The sequence below is a fragment of the Podarcis erhardii genome, assembly GCF_964252035.2.
Source record: "Podarcis erhardii genome assembly, chromosome: 13".
In the NCBI taxonomy this organism is placed as follows: Eukaryota; Metazoa; Chordata; class Lepidosauria; order Squamata; family Lacertidae; genus Podarcis; species Podarcis erhardii.
In genome coordinates, this window is record NC_138502.1 from 9264266 (window position 1) to 9283965 (window position 19700).

General features: G+C 46.4%; 2 protein-coding genes across 3 annotated transcripts; one reads left to right on the forward strand and one right to left on the reverse strand.

Moving 5' to 3' along the window:
- Positions 1–1807: 1807 nt before the first annotated feature.
- On the reverse strand, positions 1808–13617 carry LOC309326579 (dnaJ homolog subfamily C member 3-like). Its single transcript, XM_081835425.1, has 12 exons — positions 13404–13617; positions 11740–11850; positions 11216–11340; positions 10360–10434; positions 9492–9635; positions 8055–8236; positions 7720–7839; positions 6432–6537; positions 5671–5791; positions 5025–5157; positions 3964–4112; positions 1808–3232 (listed from the first exon to the last, which is right to left on the reverse strand). The coding sequence occupies exons 1-12, from the start codon at positions 13600–13602 to the stop codon at positions 3090–3092; spliced, it is 1608 nt and encodes a 535-aa protein (XP_081691551.1). The 5' UTR covers positions 13603–13617; the 3' UTR covers positions 1808–3089.
- A 31-nt stretch (positions 13618–13648) lies between these two features.
- Positions 13649–15946, forward strand: ADAT3 (adenosine deaminase tRNA specific 3). Of its 2 annotated transcripts, none has more exons than XM_081835462.1 (2): positions 13649–13856; positions 14605–15946. In XM_081835462.1, the coding sequence occupies exons 1-2, from the start codon at positions 13822–13824 to the stop codon at positions 15683–15685; spliced, it is 1116 nt and encodes a 371-aa protein (XP_081691588.1). In that variant the 5' UTR covers positions 13649–13821; the 3' UTR covers positions 15686–15946. The 2 variants fall into 2 exon arrangements, with proteins under 2 accessions (XP_081691588.1, XP_081691589.1); XM_081835463.1 differs by having other exon boundaries at positions 13824–13908.
- Positions 15947–19700: the final 3754 nt, after the last annotated feature.

Below are 19700 nucleotides of genomic sequence, written 5' to 3' on the forward strand. Positions count from 1 at the left end.
AAAGGTAAGCCTTTGTTCTGCAATAACACCTCCTGGCTTGGCTCCTGAAACAGGGTGTGTAAGAAAATTGAGGTCACCCTTTCATGCAGTGTTGCTGGTTTGGAAATTTCTGCTGAAACAGCTGTGTCAGCCTACCTCCCAGTGGGCAGGAAGTTCAAATGTAGCTGGAGGTGCATATTGAAAAGTTTTGCATTTCAGGATATGACACACCTAGCTGGTGACTTGAAAGCCCTCCAAAAGCTCTGGTTGAAAGGGATCTCTACTTCTGACAATCACACATAAGGAGGTTAATAATAGCACCTGGACTCTGGACCTGTACAGAACGTTCAACAGCTCCTCTTTGTGATAAGTATTACTCAAAGATACTCAATGTGGAGACACGGCAGCCTGGGGTAACTTGGCCTCCCTCCATCTGAGAAGAGGAGCAACTGGACTCCTATAGATAAGAAAAAGCGAATTTTGCTTTGACTTTGAACCAAGTCTTTGCTCACTCAATGCTGAGAAAAACAACTCTGGGAGCACATGACCTGTGTGCTAGAAGCACTACCTTGTTGTACATTTCAGATTTATATATTATATATATAAAATGAACATTGTTTTCAATGACAATTGACTGGTGTCTGCTGTTTACAACCAGCTGCAGGAACCCAACTAAAATAAAAGCATGATTCTGAATCAGAACTAAAGTAGGGCAACCTAGCCAGGACTGATGACAACGTCCTACAACCAAGTGCTCTGAAATGACTTCGGACCAGACTTCACTGGCAATGCTCCATGTTCCGATCTTTTCATTCAGGAGCTGCTCATCACAACCCCAACTCTTACCACACTGACACACACACACAAACCAAAAAAGGCCCTTAGCATTTAGGCACAATGGTACAGGGAGCTCCATAATCATCACAACAACCTTGCGAGGTCCTATCATTCCTCTCCCCATCCCTAATTGCAGAAGGGACGAAAAAACCCTCTATTTCTCCTCTTGCAAAAGACTTCTGTGCCCCAGTCCTGATACTGCCTGGGGGCTCTGGAAAGAAGTCCTTTCAGCAGCGCGAATCCACTTCTGTTTGCTCCCAAGGCGTAACATACTGGATTTGGCAAAGCCTTGCAAGTTGTTCTGGGTTCGTTGATACACATAAGAGACCAGAGAAAGGCATGGTTAAACTACCCTGCTCTCCCTAACATGGAACACACTCAAGGCAAAGGTGAAGAACCTGTGGGTGTCCCTATGTTGAACTACAACTCCCATCATCCCTCACCACAGGTGATGCTGGATGAGTCTTGTCTGACACCTAGAGGGCCACAGGTCCGCATCCTGCCATGCATGCCCCACCAAGTTCTAGGAAACCGTATAGGCTTGCACCTGCAACTCACCTCTCTCCTTGCAAACCTGTGCAGAAGGCATTAGTAAATCGTTTTCGGGAGGGGTGTTGTGGGTGTCACAAAGGATTCCTCCCTTAATAGGCCAGGTCAGCTCGATAATGCCAGATAAAGGTCTTCGTTGCAGAAAGCCTTGCTTTCGTAGGACTTAAAATGCCCCCCCCAGCAAAGTGGGAATGGCTTCAAAAGATGAAACATTTAGGGAAGAATGAAGTCATGCTTGCAGGCTTCCTACAGGCAGCTGATTGGCCACAGTGAAAAGAGGACGATGGGATTAGATGGGTCTTTGATCTGATAAACCAGGGCTCTTTTTGTGCCCTTTTTTTGCTTCCAAGTACAAGAGAATTTGTGGGGCTGTGATGAGACAGATCCTCCAGACGTGGCCAACCCTCGTTTCGTGAAGCAGCAAGACAGAAAGACAAGCGAGAGCTTTGCAATACAAACGTTTAATCTTGACACTTTTGGTAATAGGTGGCGGTTTAACACCCCCTCCTTAACGTTCCTTCCCTCGGCCCCTGGGCAACGGCTAGAGCAGGTTCAGGCTTTATAGAAGTACTGTGCTGTCTTGGGGTGGGTGGGGTAAGGGGACAGCAGTGCCTCCCCCTTTTGCCCTGGAGCAGGAGGAAGAAAAGTTAAAAATTCGCCTAACTGGAGTAAATTGAGGGAGGCAAGAATCCCTCCCTTGGTTGGTAGAATATCAGACTTGCAATTCACACACTGTAACAGTCAAACGGTGGCAAGGAAGGAGGGGGATTTCACAGGGTTTAACTTTAGGGCAAGGTGTATGACCTAAGCTCCTCTCCCCCAAATCCAGACTGGGTTCTTGACCATTATTCCCTTTGTATTTGGGGGAAGGGATAAGTCAAATGTGCAATACCGGAATCCACCCCACCAAAAGAAGAGATGAATTTTGCCACTTCATAGGGTGGCCCAAACCACCGCAAAACCTGGTGGGTGTTGATAGAGGCTTTTCTCACTGCCTTTTCAAGATGAATAGCTGCATCAACAAAATTAAGGGAGGAAGGCCGTTGCAGGACTCAGCGGTACTTTCTGCCATCAGCAGAGATCACCCCACACTTCACATTACGCAATTTTTTTCTCAGGTAGGCAAACTCAAATGCATGCCAACAGGTATAATCTCCTGCCTACTTTTCTTTTCTTTTTACAATTTAAACGGGTTGGTAGTTATATGGCAGTGAAGGATTTTTTTAAGGATAGATGGGAGTGGGGGCAGGGAAGGAGGAATCAGTTTCCTTGCCACCAGCTTAAAAAAAATGAATCTCAGCAGACACGAGAGGTAAAGCCCATCGGCCAACTAAGTCGGGCCGCGTACATAAATCCAGAGTTGCAAGGACTCCCATGAAAAGCAGGATTTTCAGAAAGGTATGCAAGGCCCTGCATGCATGGTTACATCTCACCTTGCAGCCCCCCATTGCTTGGGAACCACAACCAGAGACAAGACGACACCATCTTTCTTCAGGCCTCAGCTCTAGTCAGAAAGAGCATCCAGACATCTGGGCCGGGGATGTCTGGATGCAGTGGGGAGGCCACCTCCACCCACCCCCATTGCATAGCGGTTGTTTTTTGATGGGGGCTGGTAACTTTTGCAGTGTCTGCATGGACAAAGCACAGCCCAGAGGTCCAGGCACCTGCTTGCTAGCCACAGGGTCTTTTTTTTTTGCCTTCCTGTTCCAAGGCTCGGTTCCAAGTTAATTGAAGTGGAATTTGAAGTGGAAGTTCCCAGAACCAAAAGGGTTGAATTCGAAGGGCCACTGGTGCTGGTGTCCTGCCCCTCCCTGCTGGTTCTCTGGGTCCAGGGGGTCCTCGCCAGAGTCAAACTTCTGCCGCATTTCTGGAAGGGGGAAGAAAACAGAGAACAAAAACGTAGGGTGGGAAAGAGGTTGAAGAGACGGCCCCTGGATCAAAGGAGGTGCAAGGGATATCTGGGTGGACACACGTGGGTGGGAGAAAAGGAGGGAGCCAACTCTGGTCTTCGTATCTCTCAAGCAATCCTTGTTAGCTTCAAATCTGAAAGATCTCACCCCCTCCATATGTGGATGCTTCTAGATCCATTTAAATACTTATTGTATGCTAGATGGTGTAGACAAACACACACACACACACACACACACACACACACACAATCCTACGTGGTCCCTGTCTGCGTGAATCAGTGAGATGCAGAGGTTAGACTAGGAGAGTGTCACGGATTCAAATTGCACCCATTCACCAAGGTTACAAAGGTGATGATGGGACTATCACCAACTCACAGCTTGATCTGCCCACACAGGACTGATGCAAGGTTAAAGGGGAAGAAGTACCATGCACAGCATCCTGAGCTCCTTGGAGGAAATTTGGAGTTTAAATGCTAGGAAGTACAGGGAAATTAGATGCAATCAGCATTCTACTGGTACAGTTGTAACCCATTGCATACTCCCAAAATTCTAGTGGTTAAGGGGCAGGCTATCTTAGCAAAGAAGAACACATGCCAAATATGTATTCTTGCACTCGTTGTGCAAAACAACCAATTTATTGCTTACAGTGAAGCACACGCAAACCTGAATTTAATCAAGCAGGCCTTACCTGGATCTGTCAGGACCTCTTTAGCAGCTGCAATGTCAATGAATTTCTTCTCAGCCTCTTTTTTCTCATCTTCAGACTGGAAATTGTCAGGGTGCCATTGCTGAGCTAGCTTCCGGTAGGCTTTGATGATTTCCTGTTTATTTGCATTCCTAGAGTGGGGGACGGGGGACAGGGGGGACAGAAACTAAGTTTTTTCTTGCATTTTCTTCAGTGATGTGAATGATAACAAATTTAAGCATAAAAGTTTCCACAGACTGCACAGCTCGGACATGGGTCGAGTGCCATGGGTTTCAGAAGAATAGAAGAACAAAGTAGGTAAGTAAAAAGACCTCGCTATGTTTGGCCAACTGAGCTCAGCATTCAGTGTATGCAAGCTATGGAGATATACAGAAATCTTTCATGTCTACCAGAGATTCCTGTGCAAACCCAAAGGCTTGCATATTCCTGCAGCAACCTAATTAGAGCTGCAAGAGAGTTGTTTTTCCCCATTGCCACCTCATAAATACACTCTGCCAACCAACCAGTACATCTACCTTGCCGCATCAAATATTTACCCGAAACCTGGCCAGGCTGACTTTGTCTTTAAAACTATTGAAGTCGTTCCAATATTTATATCCTTTTGTGAGCGCCGGGTGGCTGGGTGGGGAGGGCAAGAGTTGAAAAGTTTAAAACTATGCTCTGGCAAAGCTATGACTTAAGGTCTGATTCAGTCAAAGTCAAGTCCCATTGAATTCAAGAACAGACAAGTGGTGGCTGTGGTCAGAAGCACTTCTGCCTGGCTTGGGCTGGTGTGTCTTAATTGCAGCCTTCTCTGATGAAGGCTGAGCTTACCACAGTTATACATAGAGGTCACATTTGGATTAGACTACTGCAGTGTATACTACATGGGGCTGCCTTTGAAAACTGTCCACAAGTATCAATGGGTTCAAAAGAAATGAGGAGATTGTGAGCTCAGTTTCTTGACTCTATTAAACTGATTTTGTATCAGCTGTATTGTCTCTCAATTTGTTTCCAGGTCCAATTCTGGACTAGGAAAGAGTTATGGAAAGTGCATGCCATACCTCCGGATCCCAAGGATTTTGTAATAGTCCCGTTTCTTCGATTGCTTCAGCAGTTTCTGCGCCCTCTCCAACCCTTCTTTTAATTCCTCGTTTTCACCATCAAACTCTTTGGCCTCTTGATAGTCTTCAACGGCTACAAGGCAAGAGTTGGATTTAATTCAGGGGGGAAAGTGACTTTTTTGCAACCATTTTTTTCAACTTTTGTCTCTTGATGTCATGATCTGGCAGGTCTGCACACCTGAAATCTGACAGAAGTGCATGAAATCCAGAGAAAATAAAATATTCCTTTAAAAAAAACAGCCACATGCCTAATCCTTTATTACTGTAATAAAATAAAATGAAAATTTTGAAGCAATGACCCTGTGCTTGGTCCAGTGAGCAGGGGGGCTGGACTAGCTCAAGGCTTCTTAACTTGGGTCTCCTTCTGTTTTTGGACTACAAACTCCCATCATCCCTAGCTGGCAGGACCAGTGGTCAAGGATGATAGGAACTGCAGTCCCAAGACAGCTGGAGACCCAAGTATGGGAAAACTCTGAACCAGATGATCCTCAGCATACCTTCCAGCTCTATTTCTGCAGGCAAAGCGGATGCTCTACCACTGAGCCGCAGTCCTGACATGGTCCTCCTGCATCACCAACGCTTTTACCTTTTTCAAACTCCTCGTTCAGGATATAGGCTTCAGCTCTGTCACGCAAGATGAAGATGTTCCTGGGGTCGAGTTGGTGGGCTTCTGTGCAGATGTCTATAGCTTCATGAGGCTGTTTGCTCTGTGGCACACAAAAACAGGAAGGGATTTTTTTTTTTTGCTACTGGTTTCCCAGCAATCATGTCCCCCCACCATATCTGCCCCGTTATCTAGTCTGATCCAGTGGATCACTGTTATAGAGTAGAGAGATGGCGGTTCAAATCTTTCCTGAGATACAGGACAGTTGCAGCTAACAGGGTGTCCTCTAGATGCTTGATGGATGATTCCGGTCAACCCTGTCCATTAGCCGTGCTGGCGGGGGGGGGGGGACTGATGGCTGTTAGGGAGTCCAACACCAACTGGAGGTCACCCTGTTGGCTACTCTGATTGTAGGCCAACAAGTTTCATTTCTACAGGAAGGAAGAAGCATGAGGAGGCTGAGAACATGACCAGGCACAGATAGGATACCAGCGGCAGATCAAGAAACCAAATGCAGATCCCTAGATTTCAAAACTGACATCTCTCTTACGTCTAATGCTGTCAGAGTTCATTCTAAAATGGACAAAATTGCAATACAAGTGTTATATATTTTTATTCATTTATGTCAAATACTCTTGTAGTTGTATTTGATTGTTTACTCCTTTAATTAAACAACAAAACAAAGCCAAGTTTGTTTCAGTTCCTATTCATCTCCTCAGACAGGCTGGACCACACTGCCTTACCTTGGATAAACAGTGGCAGATGCGTCCTTTCGCCTTACTGGTATAGATCTCCACGTTGGGCTCAGTTTTCATGGCTGCTTTATACTTCTCAATGGCATCTTCGTACCTGTCCCCGGGCAACGACAGAGAAGACAACCGTATATGGAAAGGAAAGGAGCATGCGAACCTCGAGGCTGCACAATGCTCTCATCGGCAAAGGGATAACGAGCAGCCAAAGAACTGAATGTGATTTGTCTGATTTCGTGGTCTGTGTAACAGAAAGGCTGTGATTATCCTGCTATCACTCTACTCAAGTGCAGAGATTGCTACTGGGCCCCGGAGTGCGGAAACATTGTGTTTTCACAAACAAAACCACACGATAGACATCTATTAAATTATGAATAGTATGGAAGGGAGGAGAGGTTTCTTTTCTCACAGCACTGGAGCTCCAGGATGTCCAATGAAACAAACAAGATGGACAATAGGTGCAGGAGCACTTCACAACACATGATTATCTTACAAAACTCACTACAAGAAATGGAGGTGGTGACCAACTTAGATGGCTCCATGGGTAGCTGCTAAGACCTGTTTGCCACAAAGTTGTCTGATTGTTCCCCTTTTAAAGTCACATGAATCTGCCTTGTTAGAGAGCCAGATGTTCTCAGCAGGCAAAGCACCATTTTCAGTTCTATCTCCAGTTAAAACGAACATGGGCTTCACAGCTGGGAAAAGACCCTCTGACCTGACCTCAGAGAACCAGTTCTGGGCTAGCAGTCTGACTCAGGATAAAAGGCAGCTTCATGTGACTTTCTTAAAAAAAAGGGAGCAGACAAATTCATGAAGGATACCTATGGCTTGGGAGTGAACGTCCCAGAAACACGTTTTGTGTGGGATGCCTGCCTAGATGAATCCTTGGTCTGAACCCGCAACTTGGTTCTTATTTTCTTATCTCAAGAATATCAGTTTACATTTTCTAGACTTGATGTACTGTAAATATGCCGCCTGTTGAAGTCTCAGAAACTGTTTATGTACTTAACAGTCTTGCACAGGTGTCCTCCCCTCTCTGTGAACAGCAGAAACAGAAGCGATGATACACACTGAACAAATATATGCATATTGGTTCAACCCGCAAGCTCATAAACTGCTACAGAACAGAGCATTCCTCTGTGCACCCTTTGCACATGCTTAGAGCATAACGATGTGCACAGAAGGCACTCGATGTGCCCTGCCGACTTCTAGCGAGCCACCCATGCCAACAAGTAACCCAGGAAGGTTAAGGCGGGTGGACATAGGGAGGTACTCAGCGCACCTCTGAGATCTGATGTGCTCCTCAGCAGATTCCAGCTGCTTGGCAAGCTTCTTCACTTGCTTGTAGTGGGAGAAGCAGTCCTTGTCGTCCTGATCCAGCTTCAAGCACTCCCGCACTTGGCTGTGGAGGAAAAGAGACCAGGTCTAAATGCAACATGAGGGATCCAAGACACTGGAAAGGCCAGAGGGGTGCAGAAACTCCCTTCCTGTGCAATGCTGCTCCCCAGCTGCTTTATTATTAAATCCAGACACAGTGCCTGGGATAAGAAATATAGAATGGCCCCCTGCACGTGTCTGTAACACACCGCACAACATATGCATGCACGCACCACTCACTTTAAGGACTCCTCGTGTTCCCCCAAGTTGTAATAGAGTTTGCTGAGCTTCAGGAAGGCCGCCCTGTTATCGTTACGCAGCTTGGTGGTGGGTTTCAGGTCCATGATGGCCTTGTTGTAGTCGCCGAGGTACAGGTAGCACTCAGCACGCAGCTCTTTTGCTTCTGGGTCCCAGGGGGAGATCTGGGGCACAGAGGAGAGGAAGTTAATATCCTCAAAGCCTACTGCTGCTTTTACTTTAGAACCTTGGTTGGTAGCAGAGGAAGTTGTCTTACACAGAGTTGGGTGGCTGATCCATCTAGCTCAGGATAGTCCACCCTGACTTGTCCACCCTGGCTCTCAAGGGTTTCAGCCAGGGAGTCTCTATCCACCCTAGCTGGAAATGCTTGGAATTGCACCTGGGCCTCATTGCATGGAGATGCTCTAATGCTCAGCTATGGCCCTCCCAACCCCAAAACTCATTTCTGCTATATTTATTCAGAGTTTTATGGGTGTGTATAAATAAAATTTATTTATTATTCCCCTCCCCAGGACTTGATAGTGTGCCAAGCCCATTAGATTTCCACTGCTCTTTTCCAGCTTCAGGTGACCGGGCTGGGTGGAGATGAGGGAAGAGACAGAGGTAAAAGGTAAAAAGGCAAAGGACTTCTGGATAGTTAAGTCCACATACAGCTTTCCAGATCCATGTGGCCAGCATGACTAAACTGCTTCTGGCGCAATGGAACACTGTGACAGAAACCAGAGCGCACGGAAATGCCATTTACTTTCCCACCGCAATGGTGCCTATTTATCTACTTGCGCTGGTGTGCTTTTGAACTACTAGGTTGGCAGGAGCTGGGACATAGCAACGGGAGCTCATCCCATCAAACCGCTGACCTTCCGATCAGCGAGGTCAAGAGGCTCAGTGGTTTAGACCACAGCACCATCCGCTCCCTTTGGAAGAGACAGAAGGCGACGAGGACCATGCTATTTATTCCACTTCCATTTTTCCTCCAAGGTGGTGTACATGGATTTCTCCTCCTCCACTTCATCCTCACAACAACCTTATGAGGTGTGTGAGGGTGAGAAAGAGTGCCTGGCCCAAGGTCACAAAATGAGCTTCACAGCTGAATGGGGTTTGGAACCCTGGTCTTCCAGGTTCTGGTCTCAATGTTCTAACAATGCAGGTTAAAAAGAGGGTTCGTTCTCTCACTCAGACACCACTTCTCCCCAGCCATTCCAAACAATGGACGAGTTAAACACCCCCACATGTTGGCCCAAGAGGTGTTGCTGTGTGACTACTTCAACACAGCTGAATGACTTTTTTAGACTTCATAGCACTCTCATACCAACTACCACATTATAAGGACCGGAAGGCAAGTTCCTGAGACCTGTTAACCTGACCCATGGTGCTGCTTAAATAAGAATATAAAGCTAGGAGGAGTTGAAGACAACATACCTCAATTGCTTGATCCAAAATACTGATTGCTCCCAGGTAGTTCTTCCTCTGGAAGGCAGTACGGGCTTCTTGCATGGAAAATTCGAGCTCAGAGATGCGCGCAAGCTGCCTTTGGGCCTCTGTATTTTCCGGATTACTTTGGAGCTGATGAGATCATTTTTTCAAAAAATAAAACAGAACGCATGTATTAGGTCACTGAATATTTTAAGGAGTTGATCCAAATCTCTGAGCAGGTCTGAAAATGTCCATGTAGCTGACACAGGGAGAAAAGATGGGGGCCAATACAGAAAGAACAAAGGTGTTGCTATGTATTTGGGGATTTGAAATTATGAGAAAGGTTATTTCCCAAGGTGCTCAGCTGGGCAGATATCCCACCGTTCCTGGACCATTCCTGCTTGTTACAAAGCAAACTTTCCCAAAGAACTACACTCCCCCATATTTCCCACCAATGCATCATACTAGGTATTATTTGCACACCACAATGAACGCAATATTTTGCATAACTGCAAGGTTTGAATCCAATGTGTGCTGCCGCAACTTCCTAACTGGCTAGAACGTACAAGCCCAAAGAATCCTGAGAACTGTAGTTCACCCCCACAGAACTAAACTCGACTCTTAAACTACAATTCCCAGGATTCTTTGTGGGAAGATTTTAATGGATGGTGTGTAGGCAGCCAGTGTTGAGCGGAGACTGGTGCTGCAGGCTACCGCTGCTGAGCTACACAGCCTTTCTGATGGCCCTGAAATGGAATTCTAAGGAGGCAAGAGAATATATTTTACCAGCGGTCCATTGCCAGACATGAAAATGAATGTGCATCGCTAGCTGAGGCTCCTGCACCTGTGATGTGGATGTGGGCAGGTTGCTTACCACAGCTTCAAAGTCCTGCTTGGCTTCCTGCGTGCTGCCTTGTTTCAGGAGGATGTTGCCTCGCTGTAATCGGGCCTGTGGGACAGAAAAGACAAGTGTGACAGGGAAGTAGGTTTGGGTGACAGCAATCATTTCCTGCTTGGAAACAGGAAGCTTATCCGTTGGGTTGCACAAACTGCTTGTGCACAAACCATTCGTGCTTGTAGACATTTGCAAACACACGCAAGGAAGGAGAGAGTAAGAATCTGCAGGACCCCGATTATATAGCAAAATGGGAAACTTCACAAATATACCCACTGCACGAAGCTGCTCATGCATCCTGGTTCCTTAGAAGGACACCATGGCAAAGGGAAGACCGGCCTGGCCTCAGACATCAGTACAAGGTGAGCAGCTGCAGGGACCTTACTAACTCCCTGCAGCTCGCCACCCCACACCTCCAAAAAAAAGGGAACTTGCTCTGTGCCACTTGCCTTGGGACAGCAGTATTGAGGGGAAGGCACACAAGGGCTGCTAGGCAATTTAAAATAACAAAACCATATGGATCTTAAAATAACAAAACCATATGGATCTGAAATCAGCTGATCAGAAGACAGGATAGAACATCTTTAAAAATAAAACAAATAATGGCTGCGGATTAGCTATAACCCGTATCAACGGCATCTGCCAGCATGCCCATGCTATTCAGAATCATTCTCCACCCATGCAAGAGGCACTGAAAAAGGAAGCAGGGGACTGATTTGAATCATTCAAACTGGTTCTCTGAGCCGGAAACAAGCCCTTCTCCCTGCACCCTTTCCCATTAAGAAGGTCTTGGGGAAAGGGGGAGAAGACACACACACACACATATATTACTTACAGCCATGAAATCCGGCTTGAGCTCAATAGCCTTTGAGAGATCAGGGAGCGCCGATTTAAACTTGCCCATGGCTAAGTAGATAGTTGCCCGTTTGTAGTAGGTAAGGTAGTTTTTGGGATCACTTTCTAGGAGAGTTGAGGGGGGGAACCAAACAGAAATAAATGTCAGTATGCTTAACAGAACGTATACTGTGTGAAGATGCGTACAGTTCTGCATCTGCACCGTCCCCCTCATGAGTAGCAACATAAACTAATAATTATAGGGACATGCTGGATTTGCTGTGGTTTAGCTCTTTCACATGCATTTCTCTGAACCAGCTGCAGCTATATTTATGATTTACAATTATACAAAAAACAACAGATCAGGTAGTGGAACCATTACCTTCCAAGGGCCCTCTAACTTATACCTTGAGAGAGCTCAGAAGTCGAGTGACACACCGACACTGAGAGGGCAGCATAAGCCCGTAAGACACCTGTCAGTTTGATGCCTCAGGGATGACAGTCAAAACAGGCTATATTACTCACCCACCGCAGAGTGGTAGTGTGATAGTGCCTCAGCCAGCTGCCCAGCGGCCAATAGCTTCCGCCCCATTTCCAGGTGGTTTTCTATCTCAGCTTGCCCAGCAGCCAGCAAACCTGCAAGGTATAAAATGGTTTGTGAGACCAATAGCCATTGTAACAGAGCAGGAGAAAGAGAGGTGTCAGTAGAGGACATATGCATGTTTTAAGGAAAGGGGGGGGGCCAAGCAAAATGGCAGGACACCTGCTTAGGGTCAAGCCTGTTGGAAGTACAACAGCAGGGATAATTAAGTTAGCAACCTAAGGGTTAATTCTATTTACAGTTAGCCAGCTAACCAAGAGAATTGTGAAGGTGTTGCCTAGCACCCAGTCAGAAGGGCATGGTGCTCGCTGAGGTAACTCACGCTCTGACTGGCTATGTAGTTCTGAGAGAGTTTCCCCTTATATGTGCAGTTGTACATCTTACTGCTGTGAACAAGGCTTTAATTACGAAACACAAAAACCTGTTTATTTCTCCTCATATTTATGTACTGCTTTTGTTCAGGTCGCACATTAAATCATTATTAGTTTCTTTTCTCTCTGGACTCTCTGCTATTGAAGTGACTCTGTTAAAAACTCCTTAGCATTTCCAGGGGGGAGGGGGATGAGATGTGAAAGATCACTTCTGGAAACGCCATTCAATTACTGGTTCCAGAACCAGGTATCCTACCAATCTCAGTTTTGTTCACACTGCATAGCTTTCTGCAAACCCAGGAGGTGTGTACTGCAGAAGTAAGCTTGAAGGGCAAGTAGCTCTAGAACTGGTGTGCTGTTTTTATAAATTCAACAGACAATGAAACTATTTTTAAAACTAAATCCATCGTGCTCAAAAACAGCTGCCTCCTGTCATTTATCTTTGTCTCCCATATGAGATGCAAAGATCAATCCACACAATCTCCCCAGACCCGTGGAAACATCTGGAGTGATCTGTTGGACTAGAGACTTTAATAGGCATCACAAACTTGTTCCAAGTGGGGGTTCCAACTTCAAACTACTGTACCGTTACGCCTTTCCGACATACTAGCTGCTATTGTTGCTTATGTATGGCACGTGAAGAAATATTAAAGATACATTAGGAAATTATGCGTATGGTTTTATAATCAAGGAATGTTCCTTTCAATTAGGTTATCCAACAGGTGCTGTACAGTCCTGCCTCTGTTTGGGTAAATAATAAGTGTACTCTTTGTGGAGACAGCTGGGTGTAGGGCAGAGGGAGCGACTACTTCAGCCGCAAGATATTGACCGGTAGCCAGCAGGCACCTTCCACCGGATGCATAAGATCAGAAGTGCAAGGCATGAGTTGCAGAAGATGGAGAACACTAAGGACTAGAAACATGCTAAGTGAGGAATGGCTAAAAGAGAGTGGCAATGAAATGGGGCGGGGCTAGAAACATGTGGGCGGGGCTACAAGGCGCGTCAACGTGAGAGGGCGGGGCCCGTGGCGGGCGGCGCTTAGAAAGGTGGGTTGGGGGCGTCAGAGCGAACCCTGACGCGGAGGGGCCGGCAACACAAGGAGGGGGGGGGAGAGAAAGGGGCGGGGCGACCGCCTACGCAGGGGGCGGGGCCAGCAAAAGCCCTGTCGCTGAGGGCGAAGAGGAAACGACCCCTCGCCTCCCGGTTACCATGGTTACCTGGCAACTGCAGGTCCAGCAAAACGCACAGCAAGGACGCGACCCACAGCAGCCGCCTCTCGCAGCCCCCGGGGCCCAGCCCGGGGTTGTCCCCGCCTCTGCCGAGCAGCCCCAGGCCGCGCCACACCGGCTGCTGCCCGGACTCCATGTCCCAGCTCCGGACCCAACTCACTTCCGCTTCCTCGTCGGCGAAAACCATTTCCGGCCGCTCTAGCCTCTTACTTGTCTCTTCTTCTAGGCTACGTCAACGTGCCGACTCGGCCTCCCTACTCCTCCAATCGCGTCAAGGAAAGAGAAGAAGGACAGGGGAGAGGGGTAAGAAAGGAGCTGCTGGCCAATCAGCTTCCACATTGTGGATGCCGTGGAACTTAGGTAGCCAATCAGCGCCACGTGAAGTCCCGGCGCACCACGTGGGCGGATGCGTTTCGTGGTCTTTGCAGAGCCAAGTCGGGGGTGAGATTCCGATGCACGTGTGGATATGATAATAGGGGGATACTTTTGCAGGGTGGGATAATGAAAATTCTAATGATGATCGATCGTCATCGTCCTAATAATAATACTTGCTAGTCATAAATGTAATAATTAGGAATTATTAAATTCAACACTTGTGAATTTCTTATGTGGGTGAACTGGACTTGTGCCCGTGGACTTGTGCCCCCCCCCCGCTCTGGCTCATGCGTTTCAATCCTAAAGAGTACCTCTGAGCATGTGCAGAGCGACTTACTTCCTTGGCTGAATCATCACAATCCCTCCCAGCACATTTGAGAACCTGAAGTCCTAGTATCAGCCTGGTTATAAAATAAAACACTGCGTGTGTGTTTGCCTGTGTGTTGAAATGGGCAGAACTTGTTCTGCTTATAGTCATTTTAACAGGTTTGACTAAGAGAGCCTGTGCCAGCGTTTGGTAACTCGATGAGCTCTAGCGATGCATTGATATTTCCCAATGTTTATCTTTCAAGAACAATAGCTTCGGACTCATTTGCAGCAATCTAGTTATTTGATTGTGAGCCTGCAGGCATAGTCAGGTCAGGATTCCCACTTACAGCCCTTTAGAAGTCATACATAAGAATGATCATGACATGCAGCCTCTTAATGCAAAGAGAGGGAGAGAGAGACTGCAGCAAATGTGCAGGTGGTATAGATTTCTTGTGTCGTGCATTTTTGATAACCGGCTCTCTTCTTCCTTCAGCCCGCCATCCAGAGAGCATGCCAGGGATGCGCCCATCCTAATGGAGCCAGGCTGCAAGCGCCGGAAAACGGTGGAGCTGAATGGGGCCTCCACATGGGATGTGCTTCCTGTCCTTTCTGAGAGGGAATCCCAGAGTGTGGTTCTAATCCCCGCCTTTGCCGCACCTGTCCTGGACAAGAAGGAGGCCTGCCGCCTGGTGAGGGAGGTCTCTGCTGCCTACCCACTGGGGGACCACCCGCACTTGAAACGCGTCCGTTCCTGCGTCTCCGCGGAGAGCGCCCACCCACTGGAGATAATCCTGTGCCTGGCCAGCCCTAGACCAGAGCAGGATGGCTCGCAGTCCCTTGCTGCCCTTTTCCCCGATGGCCAGGTCGACCCGCGTGGCTTGGGGGAGCCTTTTTTGACCCTGGTGCCAGCCTTCCCGCCCTTGACCCGCCCCCAGTATGAGGAAGCATCCTCGCACTGGCCTGTCTCTTTCCATGAGAACAAGCGCATCACCCGGGCTCTCAGTGGCTGCCTCTTCACCCCCTCGGAAAAGGCCGCCATGCAAAGCCATATGGAACTGGCTATCCGAGCGGCGCGAGAAGGTGCACGCCTCAGCATGGAGCCGGTGGGGGCCGTGGTGGTTGACCAAGCTTCTGGGAGAGTTCTGGCGGCGGCGCATGACTGCAGGAAAGGCTTCAACCCGTTGCTGCATGCCGCTATGGTTTGCATTGACCTGGTGGCCTGCGGCCAGGGAGGTGGGGCGTACAGTTATAAAGATTTTCCTGCCTGCAGCTTCCTTCAGCCAGACTGCGACTCAGGCCATTCTTCCTCGTCGGGCGATGGGCTCCCCTACATATGCACCGGCTACGATATGTACTTGACGCGTGAGCCGTGTGTGATGTGCGCCATGGCTCTGGTGCACTCGCGCATCGGACGGGTTTTCTACGGCGTGCCGTCCCCACACGGCGCCCTGGGGACCAAATACCACATCCACTGCCGCAAGGACCTGAACCACCGCTTTGAGGTGTTCCGCGGCGTTCTGGAAGACCAGTGCCACAGCTTGGCACATATTTCGGTGCCCGGGGAATCAGGGAAAGACAGTCCTTGAGGAGGATATTTCTTGTTATGCTTCCTTTTTAACTTTTTATAATATATTATGTATGTCTTATTTTAAGAGAAGTAGCGTGTCTGCGGAGCTTTGGAATGTGTACAGTGGTACCTCAGGTTAAGTACTTAATTTGTTCCGGAGGTCCGTTCTTAACCTGAAACTGTTCTTAACCTGAAGCACTACTTTAGCTAATGGGGCCTCATGCTGCCGCCGCGCCGCAGGGCCACGATTTCTGTTCTCATCCTGAAGCAAAGTTCTTAACCTGAGGTGGTACTATTTCTGGGTTAGCGGAGTCTGTAACCTGAAGCGTATGTAACCTGAAGCATGTGTAACCCGAGGTACCACTGTATTTATGTGTGGGGAGTTGTCTCTCATTTTTACCCTTTTTACTGTTCTTTTTTTTCCTTTTGAAATACATTATTTAAAAAACAGTCGTGTGTCTGTGGTAACTGGGAATTTGGAGTACCTGAAACTGAGCAGTGACCCTCTACAGATTTTTGGCACTTGTGAGAATCTTTTTGTGCATTGTGAGAAATGATGACTAGGGAAAACCTCTACTTATAAATGGTCCTATGTGCAGTTTTGAGGTTCATGAGTTGGACCTGCAAGAAAAAGTTGCAGTGCTGCGGAAAGCCCTTGTTCAGGATATTAGGTAGCCAGTACCTCCTTTCCCTTGGCCTGCAGCAGTTGGTCAACTTTCCACAGCTACTGAGCATGTCCAGTCCTCATCGGTGTTTTGTGGTCCCCTCAGTTTTTCTATCTAATAATAATAATAAATTTTTAGTTGTATCCTGCCCTCCCCGGCCGAGGCCAGGCTCAGAGCAGCTAACACCATAAAAACAACACAAAATAAACAACCTACATCACAAAAGTAACATTCAACAATCACTGGGATAATATAAAATAATAATAATATCAACATATAAAAGCTAAACAAATCCACTCAACAGTTACAATAAATAATTTCTAAACTATAATCAATAAAACAATGGCAAGCCACAGAATATGAACTAATTCAATGCAAATTGAGAAGCAGAGACTAGAAGGTGGATCAAGGCAGGTGGAAGGAGGTCTTGCCTGATGAATTCTCTCCCCTCTCCTCTAAAGTTGTTTTGTACATCTATGTACCTGGGATTTCATTTGAGCCTGCTGATACCTCCTTTGTGGATTATTATTGCGACATAGGGATTCGTGGTTGGAAAATTCAGGCACCACCATGTTGATGACCCCAATGTACACTTCATGTGGGGAATACTACACATATTTCATTGTATTCCTGACTAGCATCCTACCAGTCAACATGAAAAGGGATCTTTTTAGCCACTATATGCTCCAAAGCTAAGCATTTGGGAACACACAAGGTGCTTCAGTTTCAGGAGAAGGTACTTCAAAATCTGTTACGTACAGTGGAGATTTACGGAAAACAACTTAAAGTCACTCCAAAATAAGATATTGGAGCACTCCAAATCATGTATGCGCACAGAAAATAGCTGAAGGGCAGCACGTGGAGATCTGCCTTGATTGTTGCAACACACCCCTAATTTTTATTAAATGTATAATTAGAAGATTATTGTATGATCTTAGAACAGCTGTGGCTGCAACTCTCATGAAGGGATCCAACACTTTTGAGTTTGCGACTGTGCTGTTGCCTTGTATGGATACAGAAAACCAGCACTAGCAGTGACAGGCAGCTGCATTCAAGAGTGGCGCTAATGGATTGTGAGCCTAGGCCATGCCATTTTTGGGGGTGAACCTTAATTTTTGCAAGTTTCATCAGTAAGAGGGGGTCTTAAAAATATGTTTTTGCTTGTGAAGAACTCAAATCTGCTATTGGGCAGCATTTAGTTTGGTAAATGATGAGGAAGCATACAAACTGCTTTTGGAGAACCAAAGAATTTTAATTTTAACTTCTGAAAATGTCAGGTAATGCTAAATAATAATAATATAAATAAATAAAATAAATATATATATTGATATATAATATAACTGCATATTTTAGGCAATAATTTTTAAATATTTCTATGCAATTTTATATACATTTTACTTACCAAGAAAAAAACCCCTAAATTATATTAATATAACCAAAATATCTTTTGTATTGCCAAGTCACGTTTCAACTTTTTAGCACCTCTCATTTGGGGAATTTGCAAATTGAAAAATTCAATTTGAAGCCAACCTTCCCCTTCCCAATGCCCATCAGTATGCAAAGGTGAGGAAGTCAGTATGTTTTAGACCCAGAATTGCTCGTCAAAATTCACTGGCTCTAAAATGCACCGCATCATTTCAAATCCATGGTACATTTCAATCGATAAGCTTTCATTGCTTTGTATAATACGCAGCAGCGAGTATTTAGGAATGTAATGCAACAGCCCGCCTCGTGGAGCAGAGTGGCGCAGCGGAAGCGTGCTGGGCCCATAACCCAGAGGTCGATGGATCGAAACCATCCTCTGCTAAGTTTGATTTTTTTTTTGAGGGTGACATTTTAATTTGGTAGCAATGTGGAAGAAGACAAATCCCTCCTTTAAATTAATATGCAGGCAATTCGAGTCTCAAATAGCTGCAATACCTTCCAGTTTAGATGTCTGGAGACAGATTTGTTTAAATAACTCTGTTTCCCCTTCAGGGAAAGGAAGACGCCAATCAATGGGTTATATCAGGGTCCACTCGTGCAGTGCAAATTTAACTATGATTACTCATAAAAGGTATTGAAAAATATGTCTTTCTGTAATAGTTAGTCGTTGATTTGTGTAGGTTTTTTTTAATTGTATATATAATTCTGGTAAATCGCTTTGTGTTGTTTTTTGAATGAAATTGCGGTATATAAGCATTTTTAAAAATAAATTTAAAAATCTTTTGCTTTCAATGGGGCTCGCTTCCACGTAAATGGGGGTGAAGGAGCCCCACTTAATTAAATAGGACTTACTTCTGAGCAGTAGATATGGTTGAGGCTTGCACTGTGAGTGGGATAACACCCAAATGCGATTTTATATATACAGCATAGCAGAAAAAGACTTTGTGGCTCAAAACCTGACACTTACGTATCCTCACTGAAAGCCAGATCTACTTCTGAGTAAGCTTGCTTCAGATTTCGCTGCAAGCTCGTGGACGGTGAGAGTCTTCCATGGGGGACCCCAAGCCCGCCCCACACCCTTCACACAGTTTAATTCGATTTGCTTTGACAGCAAAGGTGCAAACAAGCCCGCAGCTTTTTCAAAAGAAGCCCTAATGAAATGCGATCCGAGAAGAAAAGGAAAGGGTGCTTTAAAAAATCATTCGGATTCACTAATTGCTACGTTTGCAATTCACTGGGATCACAAATGGTTGCAAGCCAAGCCTTGCGCTTTATAAGAGCAGATGTTTATGAACGCGCAAGCTGAGCTGAACGGGGTTAGGATGCAATTCATCGTTAAAAGAGGTCTCCTTCCAACGGCCAACTTCCAACATATTTTTAAAAATGTGTTTCTATATACATGTTTAGTTAGGCAAAGGAGGGGGGAGGGGCCAGATACGGAAATGAAAGAACAAAACATACTTGATTCTCGAAAAGGGCACTTCTTTGAGATTTTTTTTGCTATTTGGGGAGGATTCAAAGCAATCTCTTTAAGAAAGCTAAAAAATGCAAGCGAACAGAAAAAGAATTTTAAAAAAATTCAGCCGCCCGAACAGGGACTTGAACCCTGGACCCTCAGATTAAAAGTCTGATGCTCTACCGACTGAGCTATCCGGGCTCTGGTAGGGTCTTGTTTCAGGAGTAGTGTAGTGTGTTTTGGCACAGCAAGCCTGCAGGTTCTTGGCACACTGTCCTTCCCTTTGTTTCCTCCCAGAAAGGTAAGAACACAAGAAGAGCCCAGCTGTTGCATCGGGCCAGTGGCCCACCTTGTCCGGCAACCTGTCTTTACATGGGCCCAGCCATGGGGCCCATGGGAAGCCCCAAAGCAGGAGGTGGGGAGGAGATCGGCGGGGTGGGGTGGGGTGCACAGCGTTCTCCCCACTTGTGATTCGCAGGAACTAGACC